We start from the raw sequence: 20,286 nt of genomic DNA on the forward strand, positions 1-20,286 counted from the left end.
GATTTCGAAAGAGAGTTTTGCAAGCAAGATTTGAGAAATTGAAATTGGTGTTATATGGAAATGTAAGCAAAAAGCAACAACAGCTTACTGCATATAATTATCGAGTAGGGATAAGTTGACAACTAGTCATATCTCCCTATAGTATATTTTGAGGCATTTCATGTCTGGCAGGCCTAGACATGATTTTTCCGAAACGTCATACTCCCTAGAAATACAAAAGTAAAACACGATAACATGGAAAGACATAAACGGTTTGGCTTGTCATGGGCAACATGCCTTGGACGAGCTTGACCGTGACATAGGCTCATTTATAAAAGACATGTTTCGGGTTCAACTATTCGAAACATGCATCTCGGTTCCATTTTTATTGATTTAAACCCTAAAACATGCTTATTATCTTCACATTAGGTCATAATCAACTTCTCTAATCGTTCTAGACTCCAATCTAACACGTAAAATGGCCAATCAACTAATCACAACGTCGTCGTCACCTGATACTCAGGTCTCACTTGCGAGAAAGGTAGAGTAGCACAAATGAGTATACATTCAATATGTAGCTCGCTTAAAGTTGATCATATTACTTATACAACATTCACATACATAACCGAGGCTCTACCATAAGGCATCACTAAAATTAACCCAGATACTCAATCATCGATTGTATTCTACGGGTAGGACTCGTTCTACTCATCTAAACTAGACTAATTCAAAGGTCTCTTGACTAGACTTTTGAAATTCACTCAGTCCTTGACTTACTTTCATTCATTACTTATTCAACTTGGGTTCTGGTTTGAAAGCTTATTCAATCCAATACTGTTGATTCAATGACTCCCATTGATCCACTGCTTAGTGTACAATCAACATTAAGCCCATAGGAGCTCGTACTCATATCTAAATGCCATAAATCTATGTCGTAGGCTCGCCTAGACAAGCGTTTCGGTTCTACTTTTCTATCTCTGCTTACTTTTAATTATCAGCTAGCCAACTTCTAACTTTCTCACATTAGCCCGGGGAATCTCTCACTAGTTTGCCGGTCTCTAAGAGCGTGTTGACTAGGCTAAGGTGTAGCTGAGTTCAAGGTATCTAGATAATCGCATTCTAGTTTTAGTGTATGTTGTCGTATTTCCAACTTTAATCTTCTATCATACATCATTGAGTATGTTTTTTGTGACAAATAAACTACTAGAATAGTCGGCCTAACTCTAATAGTCTCACAATGTGAATGAGACACAAGAAGGAATGACCTCGTGTCTATTGACTCTAAGTGCTCCCTTGTTCTGCTTTGACAAAAAAACACGAGCCGGGAACAGTTGGAGACCCCTTGATCGCACCCACATAGCGTACGTAATGCACTTATAGGTGCATATATGTAATACTAATGTGAAAGGTACATATGTAGTCTTACCAAGGTAAAGTACCTAGGGAGTCGGTGGAACTGTAACGCCCCAGATCCACCGCTAGTAGATATTGTCCTCTTTGGGCTCTCTTTCAGACTTCCCCTCAAGGCTTTAAAATGCATCAGGCGAAGGTTTCTACACCCATATAAATGGTGGTTTGTTCTCCTCCCATCCAACGTGGGACATCACAATCCACCATCTTCGGGCCCAGTGTTCTCGCTGACACTCTTTCCTTCCTCCAATTAATGTGGGATCACTCCCAAATCCACCCCCTTTGGGGCCAGTGTCCTTACTGGCACACCGCCTCATGTCTACCCCCTTCGGGGAAAGGCCAACGGATTCGGGACTGGGACCTCCGTGCCCAGCCCTCAAATCCTTTTCCTAAGATTACCGATCCATTTACTCTTACAATTTCGTTATTTAGTTAAATTTTAAATGATTTTATGTGATTTAAAATTATACGATCAAATGTCAATTCTTTGATAATTTAGAACTACAAATGCATGTGTTGCGGAAGCTGCGTTGGTCAAGCGCGAGTGGCTTCGTTAGGGTTTAACAGTTGGGTTGGGGTTTGGGTATACTGCCTAAGGGACAAAGGCCTCACGACGCCCTCTGTCTCCGGCACCGAACCTCAGCATTCAGCTAGCCGGAGCACCCATTACAATCCTGCTCAGTACAAGAAATGCCTCCGAAAGCTTCGAAATCCAAGGAAACTCCCGCAGAACGGCCTATTCTCGGTCGTTTTTCTTCTCATCTCAAGATTGGAATTGTATGTTCTTACTTCGATCATTTTTTGTCCTCTTTTAATTGTCTGGATTGGATTTTCCAGCTCTGTATTGATTGGATGCTCGGAATGAAATTTCATTTGCTTGTTCGTTTATCCGGAATGTTCAATAATGAACTACCGGATACTTTTTTTTTTATTAATTTGATTTTTTATAATCTTGTTGGAATTTATGGTTTGCTAATCTAGGATGCGTGTGCTTTTTTGGGTTTTGTTGGATTATTATGTGGTAGAAATGTTGCTGAGTGCTGATTATGAATCTGTACACCCCTGTGATTGGTTTTTGTTTGAGATTTCAGGTTGGATTCCCTTTTTGCACTATTGAACCTAACGAAGCTAGAGTACATGTGCCAGATGAGCAGTTTGAATGGCTTTGCAACTTATACAAACCTAAAAGCGAGGTTAACTTCCTTTTCTCGAGCTATTATCGATTTAGAATTCTTCGGATTAGTTTTTATCGTCAATTGGATAATGTGGAGAACCTATTCAATTGCATGAAATTAATGTTGAATTTATGATAAGAGTTACGCATTAAATGTCAGGTTGAATGTATAGTAGCGGCCTTAGGTTAAATAGGAAAATTTAGGGTCGTTATACTTGAAGAGCCTGCCAAGTGTATGACAAACAGTGTTACTTTCACAATGATTTTGAAGCTTCAGAATGTATAATAATAATTTGATACAGAATTGACTATGATTAACCTTGTCACAGTGCCGTTCCAAAGATCATAAAGATTGGGTTCTCGTCGATCAATCTCATATATTTCTTCACTGCAGGTCCTGATGAGGTATAATATGCATCGTAATTATTTACACATCAATAATTAGTTGAGTATTACTTACATTATTACCATATTTTGCCTTTGGTGTTTGTTAAAATGTTCTCTGAGTATTGAAGTAGCTGGTATTGATGATCCTTTTTGTAACGACCCAGATCCATCGCTAGCAGATATTGTCCTTTTTGGGCTTTCTCTTTCGGGCTTCCCCTCAAGGCTTTAAAACGCGTCTATTAGGAGAAGGTTTCCACACCTTTATAAAGGGTGTTTTGTTCTCCTCCCCAACCAATGTGGGACATCACAATCGACCCCCCTTCGAGGCCCAATGTCCTCTGACACTCCTTTCTTTCTCAAATCGATGTGGGACCGCCACCAAATCCACCTCCCTTTGGGGCCCAGCGTCCTTACTGGCACATCGCCTTGTGTCTACCCCCTTCGGGGAACAACGAGAAGGCTAGCACATCGTCCGGTGTCTGGCTCTGATACCTTTTGTAATGACCCAGATCCACCGCCAGCAGATATTGTCCTCCTTGAGTTTTTCCTTTCGGGCTTTCCCTCAAGGCTTTAAAACGCGTCTGCTAGGAAGGTTTCCACGCTTTTATAAAGGATGTTATGTTCTCCTCCCCAACCAACGTGGGACATCACAATTTCTTTAGTTATACATGAATGATACTAATTAGAGCCATAGGAATACATGAATGATACTATTTAGAGCCATAGGAATACAGCACTAAAGAAGCTTAACTTATCTCTGCTGTTGATGATAATATTGTAGGTATCCAAATTTTAGAAACTTTTTATCTCAGCCTTACCCTATCACCTTTCAAGATATAAGGGTAATACCCTTTGGGGTGCTGGTTCTTTTGCTATTTGATGGAGCATTTGGGTCAGGAATGAGAAAAGTTTAGAGGAGTTGATAGAACATGGGAAGAGCCTCCCCTTCATCAAGGACTCCTTTCTTTGGAGCCCTCAAACAAAGTACACCCTTTGTTCGACACATGAGTCACTTTTGACTACACCTTCGAGGCTGGCAATTTCTTTGTTCGACACTTGAGGATCCTATTGACATGGCTAAATTAGGGGCATGATGCTGATACCATGTTAACAGATCTCCACAATGGTATGATATTGTTCACTTTGAGCATAAGCTCTCGTGGCTTTGCTTTGAGCTTCCCCGAAAGGTCTCATACCAATGGAGATGTATTCTTTACTTATAAACCTATGATCATTCCCTAAATTAGCAAACGTGGGACTTCCTCCCAACGATCTTCAACACAGGTCATGGTAACTGTTGGCTTGACCTAATCCAGAATATGAGTCTTCACAGGTGAAATGCTGGCAAATTAGACGATAGACAAAAGTCCCTGAACCTGCTGGGACAATTCATACTGATTTTGAGAAAGGGTTCATTTGTGCTGAGGTTCGTTTAGGCTTTCTGACACTTCCATGTTTACGTTGGCTTTCTGTTTCTTGATATTTTGAGTGTATTCTTTTCTTTTTTATACTAGATGTATAATTTTGGAATTTTACTAGGATTTTATTCTAATTATTATGTTGGTTTTTAGGGTTTGAAATTTGAAGCATAAGGTATAAGAATGTGAAAACTTCTCCCTAACAGACACGTTTTCTTGAGGGAAAATCTGGAAGGGAAAGCCGAAATAGGTGATGGGCTTGGGTCGTTACAAATGTTATCAGAGCTAGACACCGAACGATGTGCCAACGAGGAGGCTAAGCCCCAAAGGGAGGTGAATGAGGTAGTGTGCCAGGCCCCAAAGGGGGTGGATTGGGGGGTCCATCGATTGGAGAAGAGAACGAGTGCCAGCAAGGACGCTGACCCTCGAAGGGGGTGGATTGTGAGATCCCACATCGGTTGAGGAGGAGAACGAAACATTCTTTATAAGGATGTGGAAACCTCTTCCTAGCATACGCGTTTTAAAATCTTGAGGGGAAGCCCAGAAGGGAAAAACTCAAAGAGAACAATATCGGCTAGCAGTGAGCTTGAGTCGTTACAATTAGCTTGGTCTTATTCTCGTTGGTTTCTTATATATATATATATATCAACAAGTTCGAAGCCTTACGGGCACGATGACATATTTATCCTTATTGTATTTAGAGCAAAGAGCTAAAACTAAGTCGATATAATTTAATATGAACCAAGAGACATCAATCATACAATATACTTTAATGAAGATGTGAAGAAAATAGTGTTGAAATTATCAAAAGATATTTCGATTCATGACACATTAAAGAAAAATAAAGTTTCATGTTATAAATTTGGAGTGGATTATAGTTTAAAGTAATTTAGAGTTATGACTTTTTATTATACAATTACATAATGGTTAATTATCATCATAAAGTATGAATGTTACTACTCTTGGGATGACTTTAATAGTTTCATTTTGATACGCCTTTCATTTTTTATGCTATTAATAGTTTCATTATGATATTTTGATGCTATTAATAATTTCATTTTGATATGCCTCTGATAGTCTCATTTTCATTATGATATTTTGATGCTATTAATAGTTTCATTTTGATATGCCTCTAATAGTCTCATTTTGATGCTATATAAAGCCTTGTATGTGCGAGGAGAATTCGAAAATACAGTTTTTGTACTTTTCTTTATTATATGTAGTTTAGGCTGAATGTATAATCATTCAAGCTTGATATGATCAATCTTGCTCGTGGAATGATTCGAATCTCAATCAAGTGTTCTTGCCTTGAGATATTTGATCAACAAGAATCATTCAAGCTCAACATGATCGATCTTGCTTGTGGAGTGATTCGAATCTCAAACAATGTTCTTGCCTTGAGATATTCGATCAACAAGATAATCCGAATCTTACTCCCCTCGTAATGATTTCCACATATCATAATTTGATATAATTCTTTTTTTTTACGTTGAAAATTACATTTTCAACATTTCATTTTCTAAAACATGAAAATTTAGAACATTACACTCTCCTTTTCTGAAATCATTCTCGACCCTTACGATCCATTCTTCAAATACTAAATCTTTTACATATTTCACTAAAACTCGATCTCGACATTATTTAAAATTATATTTCGTTTTCCTAAAACCCTCATAAAAGAAAATGAAAAGATAAAAAGATGCTCTTTTCAATTAGATGTTGAAATTAAACCTCGAAATAATCAAAGAAAAGATGAAAAGGGAAGGAAAAAAAAAAAGTTACACACATTTTAGTAGCAATAAAGATAATATAAAATGTATATTCTTTTAGCTTTATTATTTTTGTTTGTATTTGAAAAAAGTTTCATAAATTATCAAAAGGTTACACTTAAAGTCAATACTTATTGCTTTGTAAGGAGGGAATTGGAATTAGTCCACTTTGCAATAAAACCCTCCTAAACCTATACCCTTTCAATCCACGTCTTAATCTTTTAATCCCGACCTCTTTAAATTTGAACAATTTTGTCGAATGAAACAGATGGTTCTTCATCGACACGAGGTCCAGATATCCGTTGTCGAGAGTCGTTGTAAATAATACGACAAGAATGTTTTACCCCTCGCACACCAAGACCGGGGCAGGAGGCAAACTTATTCGTTTAAGATCCTTGGCGCGACTTGCATCGGGTTTGGTTTAGGCATCAAAGGGGGCATAAATGCTCCTCCTAACACAAAAAGTTTGTAAACACGTTCGACAACGATCCTTCCGCAGGTTCACCAACAGAAACCTTGTTACAACTTCTCCTTCTTAATGATAATATATATTATATTTATTTATTTATTAAAAGGGACAATTCCTTTTGTCTTCATCTTGAATAATAAAAGGTCCAATTTTTATAAATTATGTTTAATAGAATAAATAATTCAATTTAACGCCATTAAACATATTTAACAATATTTAATTAAAAAGGTTTATATCCAAAATATTATTAATATGTAAAGTATATCTCTTAATATCTTTTTTATTTTTCTGAAAATATTTTATGTTTTCTTTTCTTTTTATTCTCAAAGTGGAATCACTTTCCATATTGTTTTTGGCTTCATATTAAATATTGGTCCCCCCATGTTTGTGATATGTTTTTTAATTATTTTTGCTAAAATTTTCATTTTTAATTTTTAACTCATAAATTTATTGCTCCATATCAAAATAAAACACATTAAATTATAAATTTAGTAAAATAAAAACTTTTAAATTATTTAATAAGTTTTGAGTAAATGAAAAATACATGAATGAACTGAGATCACATTTGAATTAGAGCGATTTTAAGCCTAAGATAGTTAAGAAATACTTAAAAGAATTGAACATTACTACTTATATGAATAATGTGCAACTTCTAACGAGCGTTTTATCAAAATAGAGAGATCATTTATAACATATTAAACTACAACTCAATTCTAATTTTCTCCCCATCATTAATATAAATATAATAATTTAACTTAAAAAATAAAAATAAAAATGGTAAAAAAAAATATATAATTTCAATTAAAAACCAAAAATGCTTTTTTTTTTTTTTTTTTGGTGGGGACCACATTGTGATATTTCACGCAACCACATGCTCACACATACCATGATAAGGACGGCACAATAAAGACAAAAAGGTGTCCTACGTGTCATATTATTATTGGCCGCTTAGTGGACCCCGCTTGCAATTATATTTTGCACCTACTTCACCTCTCATCACTCTGGACCAATAGGAATGAGTCAGCAAGGAAATCTTGGTCAAAGGGGAATTGTGCGTCCTACCGTCCTACGTGGCACTTTATTTTACAAAAACATCGACAATAATTCGCTAAATTAATTACAAAATTAGCTAAATTTGAATACGTTATTAAATGGATTTTTTTTTTAAATACCTTAAAATTTTTAAAAAATTAAAAAATATATAAAAAAAATTAAAAAAACTTTTAAAAGTTTAAGGTATTTTATTTTCATAATATTTTTTAAATATTTTTAAAAATTTAAAGATAATTATTGAAAATTTAAGAGTATTTTTAGACCCATTACAAAATTTAAATATATTTTTATTAATTTAGCCTTACAAAATATATATTTTTTAACAAATAATTAATTTTTAACAAAGTATCGTCAATTTAGTTTAATTTCTCTCTATATTTATAAATATAATAAAAGGTATTTATTCTGAAAAAACAAAATTCTTTATACGGTTAATTACTAAAACCGTATAATTAAATTTTAGAGATTAAATAAACGACGGTTTATTATTTTTGTGAATTAAATATAATTACTATATTTGCATTATTAATTTTTTCAAATTCCCCCATTATTAGTTTTCATGTTATTTTTAATAATTTCACATGATAATATTTTTAAATATGCCTTTTAAAAATTCTAAATATACCAAATATATATATATAATTTTTAAATTAAAACACTTTAATATCAACTCGAGTATAGGAAAACTGAACGAGGTTTATTGGTAAACAAGAAAATTAGATGTTCAAATTCACACTCTCGTACATTATTATACTTTTTAAAAATATATATTTTATTTAAATTAAAAATTTACAAATTTTCAAGGTTTTTCTCGTTATCAGCTTAAGACTAGTTTTGTAATGACCCGAAATTTTCTACTTAATTTAAAGTCGCTACTGTATACATATCCTAAACATTGAATGCGGAAAACTTCGTTCGAATTCCATAAAACATATCGTTTATGTTAAAACATAGTCATTGACTTACGCGTTTCGAAAACATCTTTAAAACGACACTAAATAAAATAAATAAGTGTTTAAGTTAAAAACATTCTATTCTAACTTAAGTCTAAGAAAATAAATACACTCTGCTATGCATGTGTCATGGTCTTAAGTTGTGCGTGTCATCCTTGCGTAGGGGCTATGCTAATCTTGTCTGTATCGTTCCAATTTTAACGGACACCCTTTATAAGGGAGTGGAAATCTTCCCACAACAGACGCGTTTTAAAGCTTTGAGAGGAAGCCCGTAAGAGAAATCTCAAAGAGAATCATGTCTGTTAGCGGTGAATCTAAGTTGTTACAAGTTTAACATCGAGCTTCCTTGCAAAAAGTTTCATAATCGAGAGTGACCCAACTTATTTGTTTAAGTTAAATTTGTTGGAGCAGAAAATAAAATTGCATACCGAGTAAAACTTAGCCTTTCGAACCTTGCAATCTTACCGCTTCAATGACCTATACCGATCGTTTATAATTAACATAACATAGCTCAATCAGCTAAAATTTCGACAATGGCGGGTAAATAGAGCATTTACTCACGAATTTCTACACCATTTTCCCGCGTACTGTTTGGTGTCTGATAAACTGACACTGAGCCTCCTCAAAAGAAGGAATCTAAATTATTTTATATTTGATTTCTCCCATTAATTCATTTTTCTCCCCAAAATTGCTTAATCACTGTGGGGTTCTTCTTCGCATCACTCACATGCATTCGCTTCACTAAACAGGGCGTCTGAGTGCGAAGACAACCCCATTTTTCATCGTTTCTCCGTTAAACACCTTAATGAACTCTTGTTTTAGGGTTTTTGTGTGTAAATCTTTGAGCCCCATCTTCTTTAATGCCGTCTAATTCCTTGTTTGAATACCCATTTCTCTGTTCTTCTTTCTGGGTTTGTTGTTCTTATTGATTTATGCTCTTTGTTTCTCTGTAATCCCAAGATTTTGTTCTTTTTCTTGTGGATTTTGTTTATGGGTATCGCTGCATTACTCTGTAAAGGGGTTTTTGTGGGGGAAATCCTCCATTTTCTGTGCTGAAATCTCTGAATCTATTAGAATGTCTGTGGCTGTTCTTGGAAACCCATTGAGATTCTGCATTTTTTGTTGAATTTTGTGTTCATTTGTTCTAAGAATCTTTGCCTCTTTGAGTAGCTTGAAATGATAGCCATTAGGATTTTGGTGGTATCATTCTTGTTGGTATCTACTGTGGCTCAGCTCCCTTCACAAGATATCTTGGCTCTGCTTGAGTTCAAGAAGGGTATCAAGCATGACCCAACAGGGTTTGTTCTTAGTTCATGGAATGAGGAGTCCATTGATTTTAATGGCTGTCCTTCTTCTTGGAATGGGATTGTTTGCAGCAATGGAAGTGTTGGTGGAGTGGTTTTGGAGAGTTTGAGCCTTTCAGCTGATGTAGATTTGAGTGTTTTTTCGAATCTCACAAAACTTGTAAAGCTTTCCTTGTCGAACAACTCGATAACGGGGAAGATACCCGACAATATAGCCGAGTTTCGAAGCCTCGAGTTCTTTGATGTCTCGAATAACCTGTTTTCGTCGTCTTTACCTCAGGGGATTGGCAAGTTAACTGGCTTGCAAAACATATCATTAGCTGGGAACAACTTCTCTGGTACTCTTGATCCGATTGTTGGTCTTCGATCAATCCGTTCGTTGGATTTGAGTCGTAACTCGTTTTCGGGGTCGCTTCCTACGGCATTGACTAAGCTGATGAACTTGGTTTATTTGAATCTATCTTTTAATGGCTTTACTAAGAGGATTCCGAAAGATTTCGAGCTTATTTCAGATCTTGAGGTGCTTGACTTGCATGGTAATATGCTCGATGGCACGCTCGATGTCGATTTTTTTCTTCTTTCGGAAGTCAGTTATGTTGATTTTAGTAGCAACATGCTAATGAGCTCTGATATGGAGCATGGGAAGTTTTTGCCTAAACTTTCTGATACTATCAAGTATTTAAACCTTAGTCATAACCAGCTTACGGGATCGTTGGTCACTGGAGGCGAGTTATCGGTGTTCGAAAACTTGAAAACATTGGATTTAAGCTACAATCAGCTTTCCGGCGAGCTACCCGGTTTTAGTTTCGTGTATGATCTTCAAATCTTGAAGCTTAGCAACAACAGATTTTCGGGAGCTATTCCGAATAATCTATTGAAAGGCGATGCTTCGGTTTTAACTGAGCTCGATTTGAGTGGCAACAACCTCTCAGGTATCGAACCATATCTTCTTTTTCATAGTTTTATGTGATTCTAGTTTGATTAAGCACTTATGGAGTAATGTATCGCTCAGGGCCAATAAGTATGATCACGTCGACCACGCTACGCATACTCAATCTGTCGTCGAATCAGCTTATGGGTGAACTTCCATTGCTGACTGGAAGTTGTGTCGTGCTTGATCTCTCGAACAACAAATTTGAGGGAAATTTAACAAGAATGATCAAGTGGGGGAACATCGAATTCCTTGATCTCAGTCAAAATCTTTTGAACGGGCCTATCCCCGGCGCATCTCTGCAGTTCTTACGGTTAAATTTTCTAAACTTGTCTCATAATACTCTGAGTAGTTCACTTACGAGTGCTATTACGAAGTATCCGAAGCTTCGAGTCCTTGATCTGAGCTCGAATCAGTTCGATGGACCTTTGTTAGCTGATTTACTCACAATGCCCACTTTGGAAGAGCTCTATTTGGATAATAATTTACTTCGTGGCACGGTTAAGTTCTCGCTTCCTTCACCGGGTCGAGCGAACCTTAACGTTCTCGATCTTTCTCATAATCAGCTCGGTGGCTATTTCCCTGATGAATTTGTTTCTTTAACTGATCTTACATTGCTGAATATTGCTGGAAACAACTTTTCGGGATCGTTGCCTACGTCGATGTCCGATCTGAGTGCTTTGATCTCGTTGGATATATCACAAAATCACTTCACAGGGCCCCTTCCGAGCAACTTGTCGAGCAATATTCGGAACTTCAATGTTTCGTTTAATGATCTCTCGGGATTGGTCCCCGAAAATCTGGAAACCTTTCCACGTTCTTCGTTCTTTCCTGGAAATTCAAGACTGATTCTTCGAAATGGTTCGGGATCGAGTGATAGTCCAGATGTTAGAACAGGGAGAAGGAAAATGAACACAATTGTTAAAGTAATCATAATAGTTTCATGTGTGATTGCATTGGTTATTATTATACTCCTTGCTATCTTCTTTCATTATATTTGTATATCAAGGAAGAATCTGCCCGAGCTTGCCACAGCTAAGGACGTTCAGAGGCGTAGTTCTCTTAGCTCCGCTGGCATCGGTGGAGCTGGAACCGGTAGCAATTTGGTTGTTTCGGCTGAGGACCTCGTGACATCGAGGAAAGGGTCGTCGTCTGAGATAATCAGCCTGGACGAGAAACTAGCTGCAGGAACTGGTTTCTCCCCAGCTAAAAGTAGTCATTTTACTTGGTCACCTGAGTCGGGTGATTCGTTTACTGGTGAAAACCTTGGTAGACTGGACGTGAGATCGCCTGATCGTTTGGTTGGTGAGATTCATTTTCTTGATGATTCGATCTCATTGACACCAGAGGAACTATCCAGAGCTCCAGCTGAAGTGTTGGGGAGAAGCAGCCATGGCACGTCCTACAGGGCGACACTCGAGAGCGGGATGTTCTTAACGGTTAAGTGGTTAAGAGAAGGTGTAGCGAAGCCGAGAAAGGAATTTGCTAAGGAAGCGAAAAAGTTCGCGAATATCAGACATCCGAACATTGTTGGCTTGAGAGGGTATTATTGGGGTCCTACACAGCTTGAGAAGCTCATTCTTTCGGACTATATCTCGCTCGGAAATCTCGCAGTCTTTTTATATGGTAAGATTGATCTTTCAGATGATTCTTTCTTGCTTCGAGTTTGAATCGTTTCCTGCAAATAACAAAACTTGATTGCAGATCGTCCGGGACGAAAACGACCATTGACATGGGCTCAAAGACTCAAGATAGCCGTTGATATTGCACGTGGCCTGAACTATCTCCATTTCGATCGAGCTGTTCCACACGGGAACCTTAAGGCAACGAATGTACTACTAGATGGAGCAGACCTGAATGCTCGTATAGCTGATTACTGCCTTCATCGTCTCATGACTAACGCTGGCACTGTCGAACAGATTCTTGACGCCGGGGTGTTAGGATATCGTGCCCCGGAGTTGGCAGCTTCGAAGAAGCCACAGCCATCCTTCAAGTCTGATGTGTATGCATTTGGAGTGTTGCTGTTGGAACTTCTGACTGGAAGATGTGCTGGTGATGTGATCTCGGGTGAAGAGGGAGGGGTCGATCTAACAGATTGGGTGCGTTTACGGGTGGCCGAAGGACGGGGATCTGATTGTTTCGATACGAAATTGTTGTCGGAAATGAGCAATGCAGTAGCAGAGAAGGGTATGAAGGAAGTGCTCGGTATAGCTTTACGATGTATTCGAACCGTATCAGAACGACCAGGTATCAAGACGATATATGAAGATCTTTCGTCCATATAGTTTCTCATTAGCTTCTCATTTCTGAATTAGATGAAGTCTCAGTTTAGCTCACCTTGTGAGTGTAATCAGTTGTAAAAAAAAAAAAAAAAAAAACATGCTTTGATTAATACAAGGAATTTCCACCTTTTGTCCCTTCAACTATGGAATTTTTTGACCCTGCCAAGGGCATTTTTGTTTGTTTGCTTGTCTTGTCTGGTGTTTTTCCGGCTCGCAAGTGGTCGTTTGGTTCATGGTTTTATATATGATGTCATAGAGCCTCCCAGAGACTTAGGGAGCCCTCAAACAGCTTCCCCTTAATCAAGGCTTGACTCTTCTGGAGCACTCGACCAAAGTACATCATTTATTCGACATTTGAGTCACTTTTGACTATACCTTCGAAGCTCACAACTTTTTTATTCGTCACTTGAGAATTCTATAGCCATGACTAAGTTAAGGACATGACTCTGATATTATATTAGGAATTACAAGCCTCCACAATAGTACGATTATTGTTAATGTTGAGCATAAACTTATATGGAAATCAATCCAAGGGAAAGTATGGAGCGGATTACCTTGATGATTAAGATCAAGAGTAAAAAAAACTCGTTTCTGAACTTGTGATTCGAATCACTCAACAAGAGATTTGATCAATACTACTTGAATGACTCTAGCATACAAGTTCTAGACACAAGAATTTGCAAAGAAAAACTTAGCTCTCAACAAAGCTAAAATAGAAATTATATTCTTAATTCCAAAATCTGATGTTTCTACCCAGAGAAAAGAAGGCTATATAGCCTGTACAACCTTAACCTATGTGATACATAACTTCCAAATTAAATGAGCTAGTAAATGAGAAATTAAATTATAATTAAATAGTATAACGAATGAAATGTGCTTATTAGTTATCCTTAGACTAGTTTCATAAATTCAACTTAGTTCATTAAATGCAACTTAGAGTGCATTTAATTCATCTCTTTCTTGAAGCTCAACTTTGCACAACATATAAGCGAGGTCTCCACGTCTTTTAGAATTTCTTTTGATGAGCTCACCCTAACTTGAATATAAGTGTATAAGGTTTGTTGTAGCTTCTTGGCTCTCGTCCTTATCATTGGATCTTGAGGTATGGAAATTCCTTGGTCGTGGTCCATATCATAAACTCTTATGGCTTTGCTTTTAGTTTCTTCAAAATGTTTCGTACGAATGAAGATAATGTTTCTTACTTACAAACCATGATTTTCCTCTTACGTGGGACTCCTCTCCCAACGATCCTTTCTGGGTTGGTGGATAACGTAATACTTCAAGGATCTAATCTTACAAATTTCGCAATCACGATCACAAATTCGAGTCGACTAGAGAACAGTTCGGGTTCGCGGATCGGGCCACTTAGATCTTGGTTTTGCTTCACAAATTGAAAATTGAACGCCCAATGTAGGATTTGACAGAATCAGCTCATGAGTATCAAGTTTTTTGGGAGTGGAATTGCAGCAAATGATGAACTACTCGAGCTATTATTGAACTTTTTAAAAAAAAAAAAAAAAAAACCCGAACCCGGAAAGTGACCCGACCCGACCCGACCCGTTTACTTCAGACTCGACACGTGTGGAGTAATTGAAATTTTCAACGGCTAGTAATTAATAAAACGGCTACTTTTATTTTTATTTTTTCTTCTTCTCCCCACTCACAGGACATCATCATCGCTTCTCTCCGTATTTGTTCTAACCAGAATAATCCCATGCAAGATTCAAAGAAGAAGAAGTGTTCTAACCCAAGAAGGAAAATTTAAAACCCACAAAAGAAAACTTGTTTTTCTTGGGCGAGAAAGTGAAAGCGAAAATTTTCTCGGGAAAATTCAGTGGAATTTGTGAGGGGATTATGCCACCCATGTGGATGAACAGCGGCAAGAACAACTTACCCGGCAGGGGATTTTCTACCCCTTCGCCGTCGTGGAAATCGAGGCCTTTCCGGTCACCGCAAACGGCGGCGTTTTCAGAGAGGAAAAGATCGACACCCAATTCTGTCAACAAACCTGATCTTTTTCATGTCATTCATAAAGTTCCCTCTGGGGACTCTCCCTATGTTAAGGCGAAGCAAGTTCAGGTTTGTGTAAAGTTTTGAATTTTGGGTTTGAGTTCTTTTGTTGATTACTACGGAATTTTGCTCTGTTTTTGTGATTTGAAGTTTCTGGTTCTTTGTTTCTTTATGATCATTGGGTTTGTTTAGTCTATAAGAAAGTGGATCATGTGGGGTTTGATTGAGCTTATTAGAAACCTAAAGAAATGTGTGAGATTCCACGTCCATTGGGGAGGAGAACGAAACGTTATTTATAAGGGTGTAAGCCCGAAAGGGAAAGCCCAAAGAAGACAATATCTGCTAGCGGAGGGCTTGGGCTTAGGCTGTTACAAATGGTATCAGAGTTAGACATTGAACGATGTGCCAACGAGGAGGTTGTTCCTCGAAGGGGTAGACACGAGGTAGTGTGCCATTAAGGACGCTGGCTCCAAAGGGGGTGGATTTGTTAAGGGTCCCACATTGATTGGAGAAAGGAACGAGTGTCAGCGAGGATGCTGGGTCCTGAGGGGTGAATTGTGAGATCCCACATCGGTTGGGGAGGAGAACGAAACACCCTTAGGGGTGTAGGTGGATTGTGAGATCCCACCTCGGTTGGGGAGGAGAACAAAACCTTGAAGGGGGGTGGATTGTGAGATTCCACCTCGGTTGGGTAGGAGAACAAAGCCCTGAAGAGGGGGTTGGATTTGTGAGATCCCACATCGGTTGGGGAGGAGAACTAAGCGCCCTGAAGGGGGAGTGGATTGTGAGATCCCACATCGGTTGGGGAGGAGAACGAAGCCTTGAAGGGGGGAGGATTGTGAGTTCCCACATCGGTTGGGAAGGAAAACGAAACACCCTTAGGGGTGTGGGTGAATTGTGAGATCCCACCTCGGTTGGGGAGGAGAACGAAGCCCTGAAGGGGGGAGGATTGTGAGTTCCCACCTCGGTTGGGAAGGAGAACGAAACACCCTTAGGGGTGTGGGTGGATTGTAAGATCCCACCTTGGTTGGGGAGAAGAACAAAACCCTGAAGGTGGGTGGATTGTGAGATCCCACCTCGGTTGTGTCGGAGAACAAAGCTTTGAAGGGGGTGAATTGTGAGATCCCACGTCGGTTGGAGAGGAGAACAAAAGGGTGTGAAAACCTCTCTCTACTAGATGCATTTTAAAAATCTTGAGCGTAAGTCCGAAAAGGAAAGCCCAAAAAAGATAATATCGGTTAGTAGCGGGCTTAGCAGTAGGCTTGTGGTAGGGGTGTTCTTCCAAATGAACACATTGCATGGAAATGATGAATCTCAGGCCATTTTTGGTTCTGCAGTTGATAGACAAAGATCCGGGTAAGGCTGTTTCTCTGTTTTGGGCGGCGATAAACGCCGGGGATCGAGTGGACAGTGCACTGAAAGACATGGCTGTAGTGATGAAGCAATTGGACCGGTCCGACGAAGCGATCGAGGCGATCAGATCGTTTCGCCATCTCTGTCCTTACGATGCTCAGGAATCTATTGACAATGTCTTGATTGAATTATACAAGGCAAGAACTTCTTTTGTTATTTTGGTTATTGTAAAGAAGAAGACAGTATTTCATGTTGTGTGTTCTTGCAGAGATCTGGAAGGATACGAGAAGAGATTGATATGCTTCAATGCAAACTTAAACAAATCGAAGAAGGCACGGTTTTCGGAGGGAAGAGGACGAAGGCCGCGAGATCCCAAGGGAAGAAGGTGCAAATTACCATCGAGCAAGAGAAATCGAGGTAGGTATCGAGTTTGTTTTTCGTTCTTTTCTTGATCGGTTCAGTATTGGACTGACTGTTGAGGATTGTTGGGAGGGAGTCCCATGTTGGCTAATTTCGGGAATGATCATAGGTTTATAAGTAAGGAACGCCACGAGGGTTTATGCTTAAAGTGGACAATATCATACCATTGTGGAAATTCGTGATTCCTAACCTAGTATCAGAGTCATGCCCTTAACTTAACTATGTCAATAGAATTCTCAACTATCGAACAAAGAAGTTGCTAGCCTCGAAAGTGTAGTCAAAAGTGACTCAAGTGTCGAATAAATAGTGTACTTTGTTTGAGAACTCCAGAGAAGGAGTCGAGCCTCGATTAAGGGGAGGTTGTTTGAGGGTTCCATAGGCCTCAAGGGAGGCTTTATAGTGTACTTTGTTCGAGGGGAGGTGGTCAAAAGTGACTCAAGTGTCGAACAAAGGATGTACTTTGTTCGAGGACTCCAAAGAAGGAGTCAAGCCTCGATTAAGGGGAGGCTGTTCGAGGACTCCACAGGCCTCAAGGGAGGCTCTATAGTGTACTTTGTTCGAGGAGGGGTAATAAAAAATGACTCAAGTGTCGAACAAAGGGTTTACTTTGTTCGAGAACTCCAGAGAGGGAGTCGAACCTCGATTAAGGGGAGGCTATTCAAGGGCTCCATAGACCTCGGGGGAGGCTCTATAGTGTACTTTGTTCGAGGGGGAGGATTGTTGGGAGGGAGTTCCACATCGACTAATATAGGAAATGATAATGAGTTTATAAGTAAGGAAGCCCAGAAGCCTTTTGGGGAAGCCCAGAAGCAAAGCCATGAGAGCTAATAATGCTCAAAGTGGACAATATCATACTATTGTGAAGATCCGTGATTCTTAACACTGACACGAGCTCTTTTGTCCAACTCAGAGTTCTTGGAAACTTGGCCTGGGCTTTCTTGCAGCTGGACAACGTCTATGTCGCCGAAGACTATTACCGGTAAGTCGATATCGTGTTGGTATACTACAATCCATTGTGGTTTAGATTCTTACTCTTGTGACCTGCTTGTATGAGCTAGATTTTGTCATGTTTTTTCCAACATCCAAGGCAACATTAGTTCATAACTACCAAGACTTTAACCTCTAAAAGCTAGTTTTTGTTTTGACATCTAAAGATACTGTCCCTTTTGTTGTGTTACTATGTTTTTAAGGATGTTTTGGACATGACTTAAGAAAGTAGTACGTGTCGTTTTACAGGCGAGCGTTGTCGCTCGAGTCAGACAACAACAAAAAATGCAATCTTGCAATATGTTTGATCCTTACGAATCGACTCGTGGAAGCGAAATTTCTGCTTCAGTCTGTTAGAGCTTCTTCTGGAGGCAAGCCAATGGAAGAATCATATGCCAAATCATTTGAACGTGCATCTCATATGCTGGCTGAAAAAGAATTAAAGACTGGAGACGATAACAGCACCGTGACGACGATAACCTCGACTGCTAGAGCTCGGCCGCCGTCTTCTGTTTCTTCTCGTGTCACTGCATCGACAATGTGGACTCCGGACGATGACGTAAATGAACATATTCGGGACGATCATCGACATAATTATCTGTGTTGCAATGAAAAGCTAGTGAAAAGTAACTCAAGCATTATTCCCATCAAAATGAAGGCATCCTATAACCAAGATGAGAGTTTCAACTGCAGCTCATTATATTCGTCTCCGACTCGACTGAGACGAAACATCGAAGTTCCATTCACTCAACCGAAAAACTCCTTTTGGGAATTCGATACTCGACACCGGAGGCAGCGAAAAGGAACAACAACAACTTATGGTTCGAGTAGTCTTCTTGTAGATGATGATGCTTGTTCTGAATCGGAAGGAACTCGAACGACATCGAATTATAAGACGAAGTATAAGTCTACAGCTCTCATTGCTGCTGTTGAACTCGAAGTTCCATTTACACAACCGAGGAGTTGTTCGTGGGGTATTAACAGAGGAGGATGTTCGAGAAAGGCGACCGAGTGCTTTCGAGGTTTGCCTCGGAGTAGAAAACTTTCATTCGAGCCTCGGATGAACACCGAAAATATTCAAAGATTTGAACTCAATGAACCTCAAGATCTTGATGATTGGAAGCAGAATTCTTGTGAAGATATCGAGTACGAGGACGTTGCAATGTCGTACGACCGGATCGTAAAGGAAGACGACGATCAGAAGATCAAGCAGAATTCATCAACAGTTGGTGAGAAGAAGAGTTGGGCAGATTTAGTTGAAGAAGAAGACGACGACGACGACGACGAGAGGGAAGAAGATCATACTACCGAAGCAACATCGTCGAGCGGAGGAGGTCGTCGAGTTGATTGCTTCGGCCATTGGAGCAGTGAAAATGAAGAGGAGGAGTTCAATGATGAGAATCTGAATTCCAATATCAATATACTCCACAAGAACAACAGTCCAAGCAACATTCAACAGGTCGAAGACGACTCGGTCGACGTCGTTTCATCGACAAATCCAGCAATTCGACGCCCTTTATACTTCGATCAACAGCCTATGGTCGACACGATGGATAACCGCCGCTCGTTGCCATTTCCGGCCGCCATGGGTGGAGAGAATGTGAACTTGATGAGGAGTAGCAGATTGCAAGTATTCCAAGAGATAACAGTGCATCATCAAGAGAGCTAGAATGTTATTAAAAAAAAAAAAAAAACTATCTCCTTTTCACATTTTCAGATGTTTTTTTTGGTTGTAAATAATTTTTGTGAAGGAAGCTTCTTATATACAAATACAAAATACCCATTATACCCTCCTCTAGATACTTTATTTTTGGAATTTTTTTGGGTAAAAAAAAATCATATAATTTCATTTTAATGAAATTGCATTAAAATTAATCATGTTAGTTTTATTTTATTTTATTTTGATAATGTTCTTAAAATGATCAAAATACCCATTATACCCTCCTCAAGATATTTTATTTTATTTTATTTTATTTTATCAAAATACCGATTAACCCTTCTTATACTAATACAAAATACCCATTATACCCTCCTCTGGATACTTTATTTGTGAACTTTTTTTTTGGGAAAAAAACCATATAATCTAATTTATAAAGGAAATGCATTAAAATTAATCATGTTAGTTTTATTTTATTTTGGTAATGTTCTTAAAATGCAAATTAAACGGTGAAAAAAGTTTTACTTTTGTTTTTTTAAATGCTTCTTTTAAAAAAAAAACAAACTAACAAAATTATAGTTAAAAAAAAAAGGTAAGAAATCTATTTCTTTGGATTTTTTTAAATTTGAGATTTTTATTAAAATTACTAAAAAAAAAAAAAAAAAAAAAACTCTTACAATTCTAAGGTATCTGAAATTTATAGTACTTAAAAAAAGATAATTAAAATAAT

At 38.3% G+C, this 20,286-nt stretch overlaps 3 protein-coding genes and 1 non-coding gene across 4 annotated transcripts; 3 read left to right on the top strand and 1 right to left on the bottom strand.

The window, feature by feature from the left end:
• Positions 1-1,900: 1,900 nt before the first annotated feature.
• On the top strand, positions 1,901-4,797 carry LOC111456714. Its single transcript, XM_023098682.1, has 5 exons — positions 1,901-2,166; positions 2,481-2,582; positions 2,893-2,968; positions 4,284-4,376; positions 4,522-4,797. Exons 1-4 carry the CDS (start codon positions 1,901-1,903, stop codon positions 4,308-4,310), a joined length of 471 nt encoding a protein of 156 aa, XP_022954450.1. The 3' UTR covers positions 4,311-4,376; positions 4,522-4,797.
• Positions 4,798-8,730: 3,933 nt separating this feature from the next.
• LOC111457340 lies at positions 8,731-8,833 on the bottom strand. The gene has a single exon (XR_002712920.1). It is a non-coding gene; the product is annotated as a U6 spliceosomal RNA (small nuclear RNA).
• Positions 8,834-9,270: 437 nt separating this feature from the next.
• On the top strand, positions 9,271-13,270 carry LOC111456677 (probable LRR receptor-like serine/threonine-protein kinase At4g20940). Its single transcript, XM_023098648.1, has 3 exons — positions 9,271-10,848; positions 10,929-12,473; positions 12,552-13,270. The coding sequence occupies exons 1-3, from the start codon at positions 9,789-9,791 to the stop codon at positions 13,130-13,132; spliced, it is 3,186 nt and encodes a 1,061-aa protein (XP_022954416.1). The 5' UTR covers positions 9,271-9,788; the 3' UTR covers positions 13,133-13,270.
• Positions 13,271-14,806: 1,536 nt separating this feature from the next.
• On the top strand, positions 14,807-19,663 carry LOC111456678. The gene is made up of 5 exons (XM_023098649.1): positions 14,807-15,208; positions 16,477-16,689; positions 16,761-16,909; positions 17,823-17,891; positions 18,149-19,663. The coding sequence occupies exons 1-5, from the start codon at positions 14,984-14,986 to the stop codon at positions 19,566-19,568; spliced, it is 2,076 nt and encodes a 691-aa protein (XP_022954417.1). The 5' UTR covers positions 14,807-14,983; the 3' UTR covers positions 19,569-19,663.
• The last annotated feature ends 623 nt before the right edge of the window (positions 19,664-20,286 follow it).

The sequence above is a fragment of the Cucurbita moschata genome, unplaced genomic scaffold (genome assembly GCF_002738365.1).
Source record: "Cucurbita moschata cultivar Rifu unplaced genomic scaffold, Cmos_1.0 Cmo_Scf00019, whole genome shotgun sequence".
NCBI lineage: Eukaryota > Viridiplantae > Streptophyta > Magnoliopsida > Cucurbitales > Cucurbitaceae > Cucurbita > Cucurbita moschata.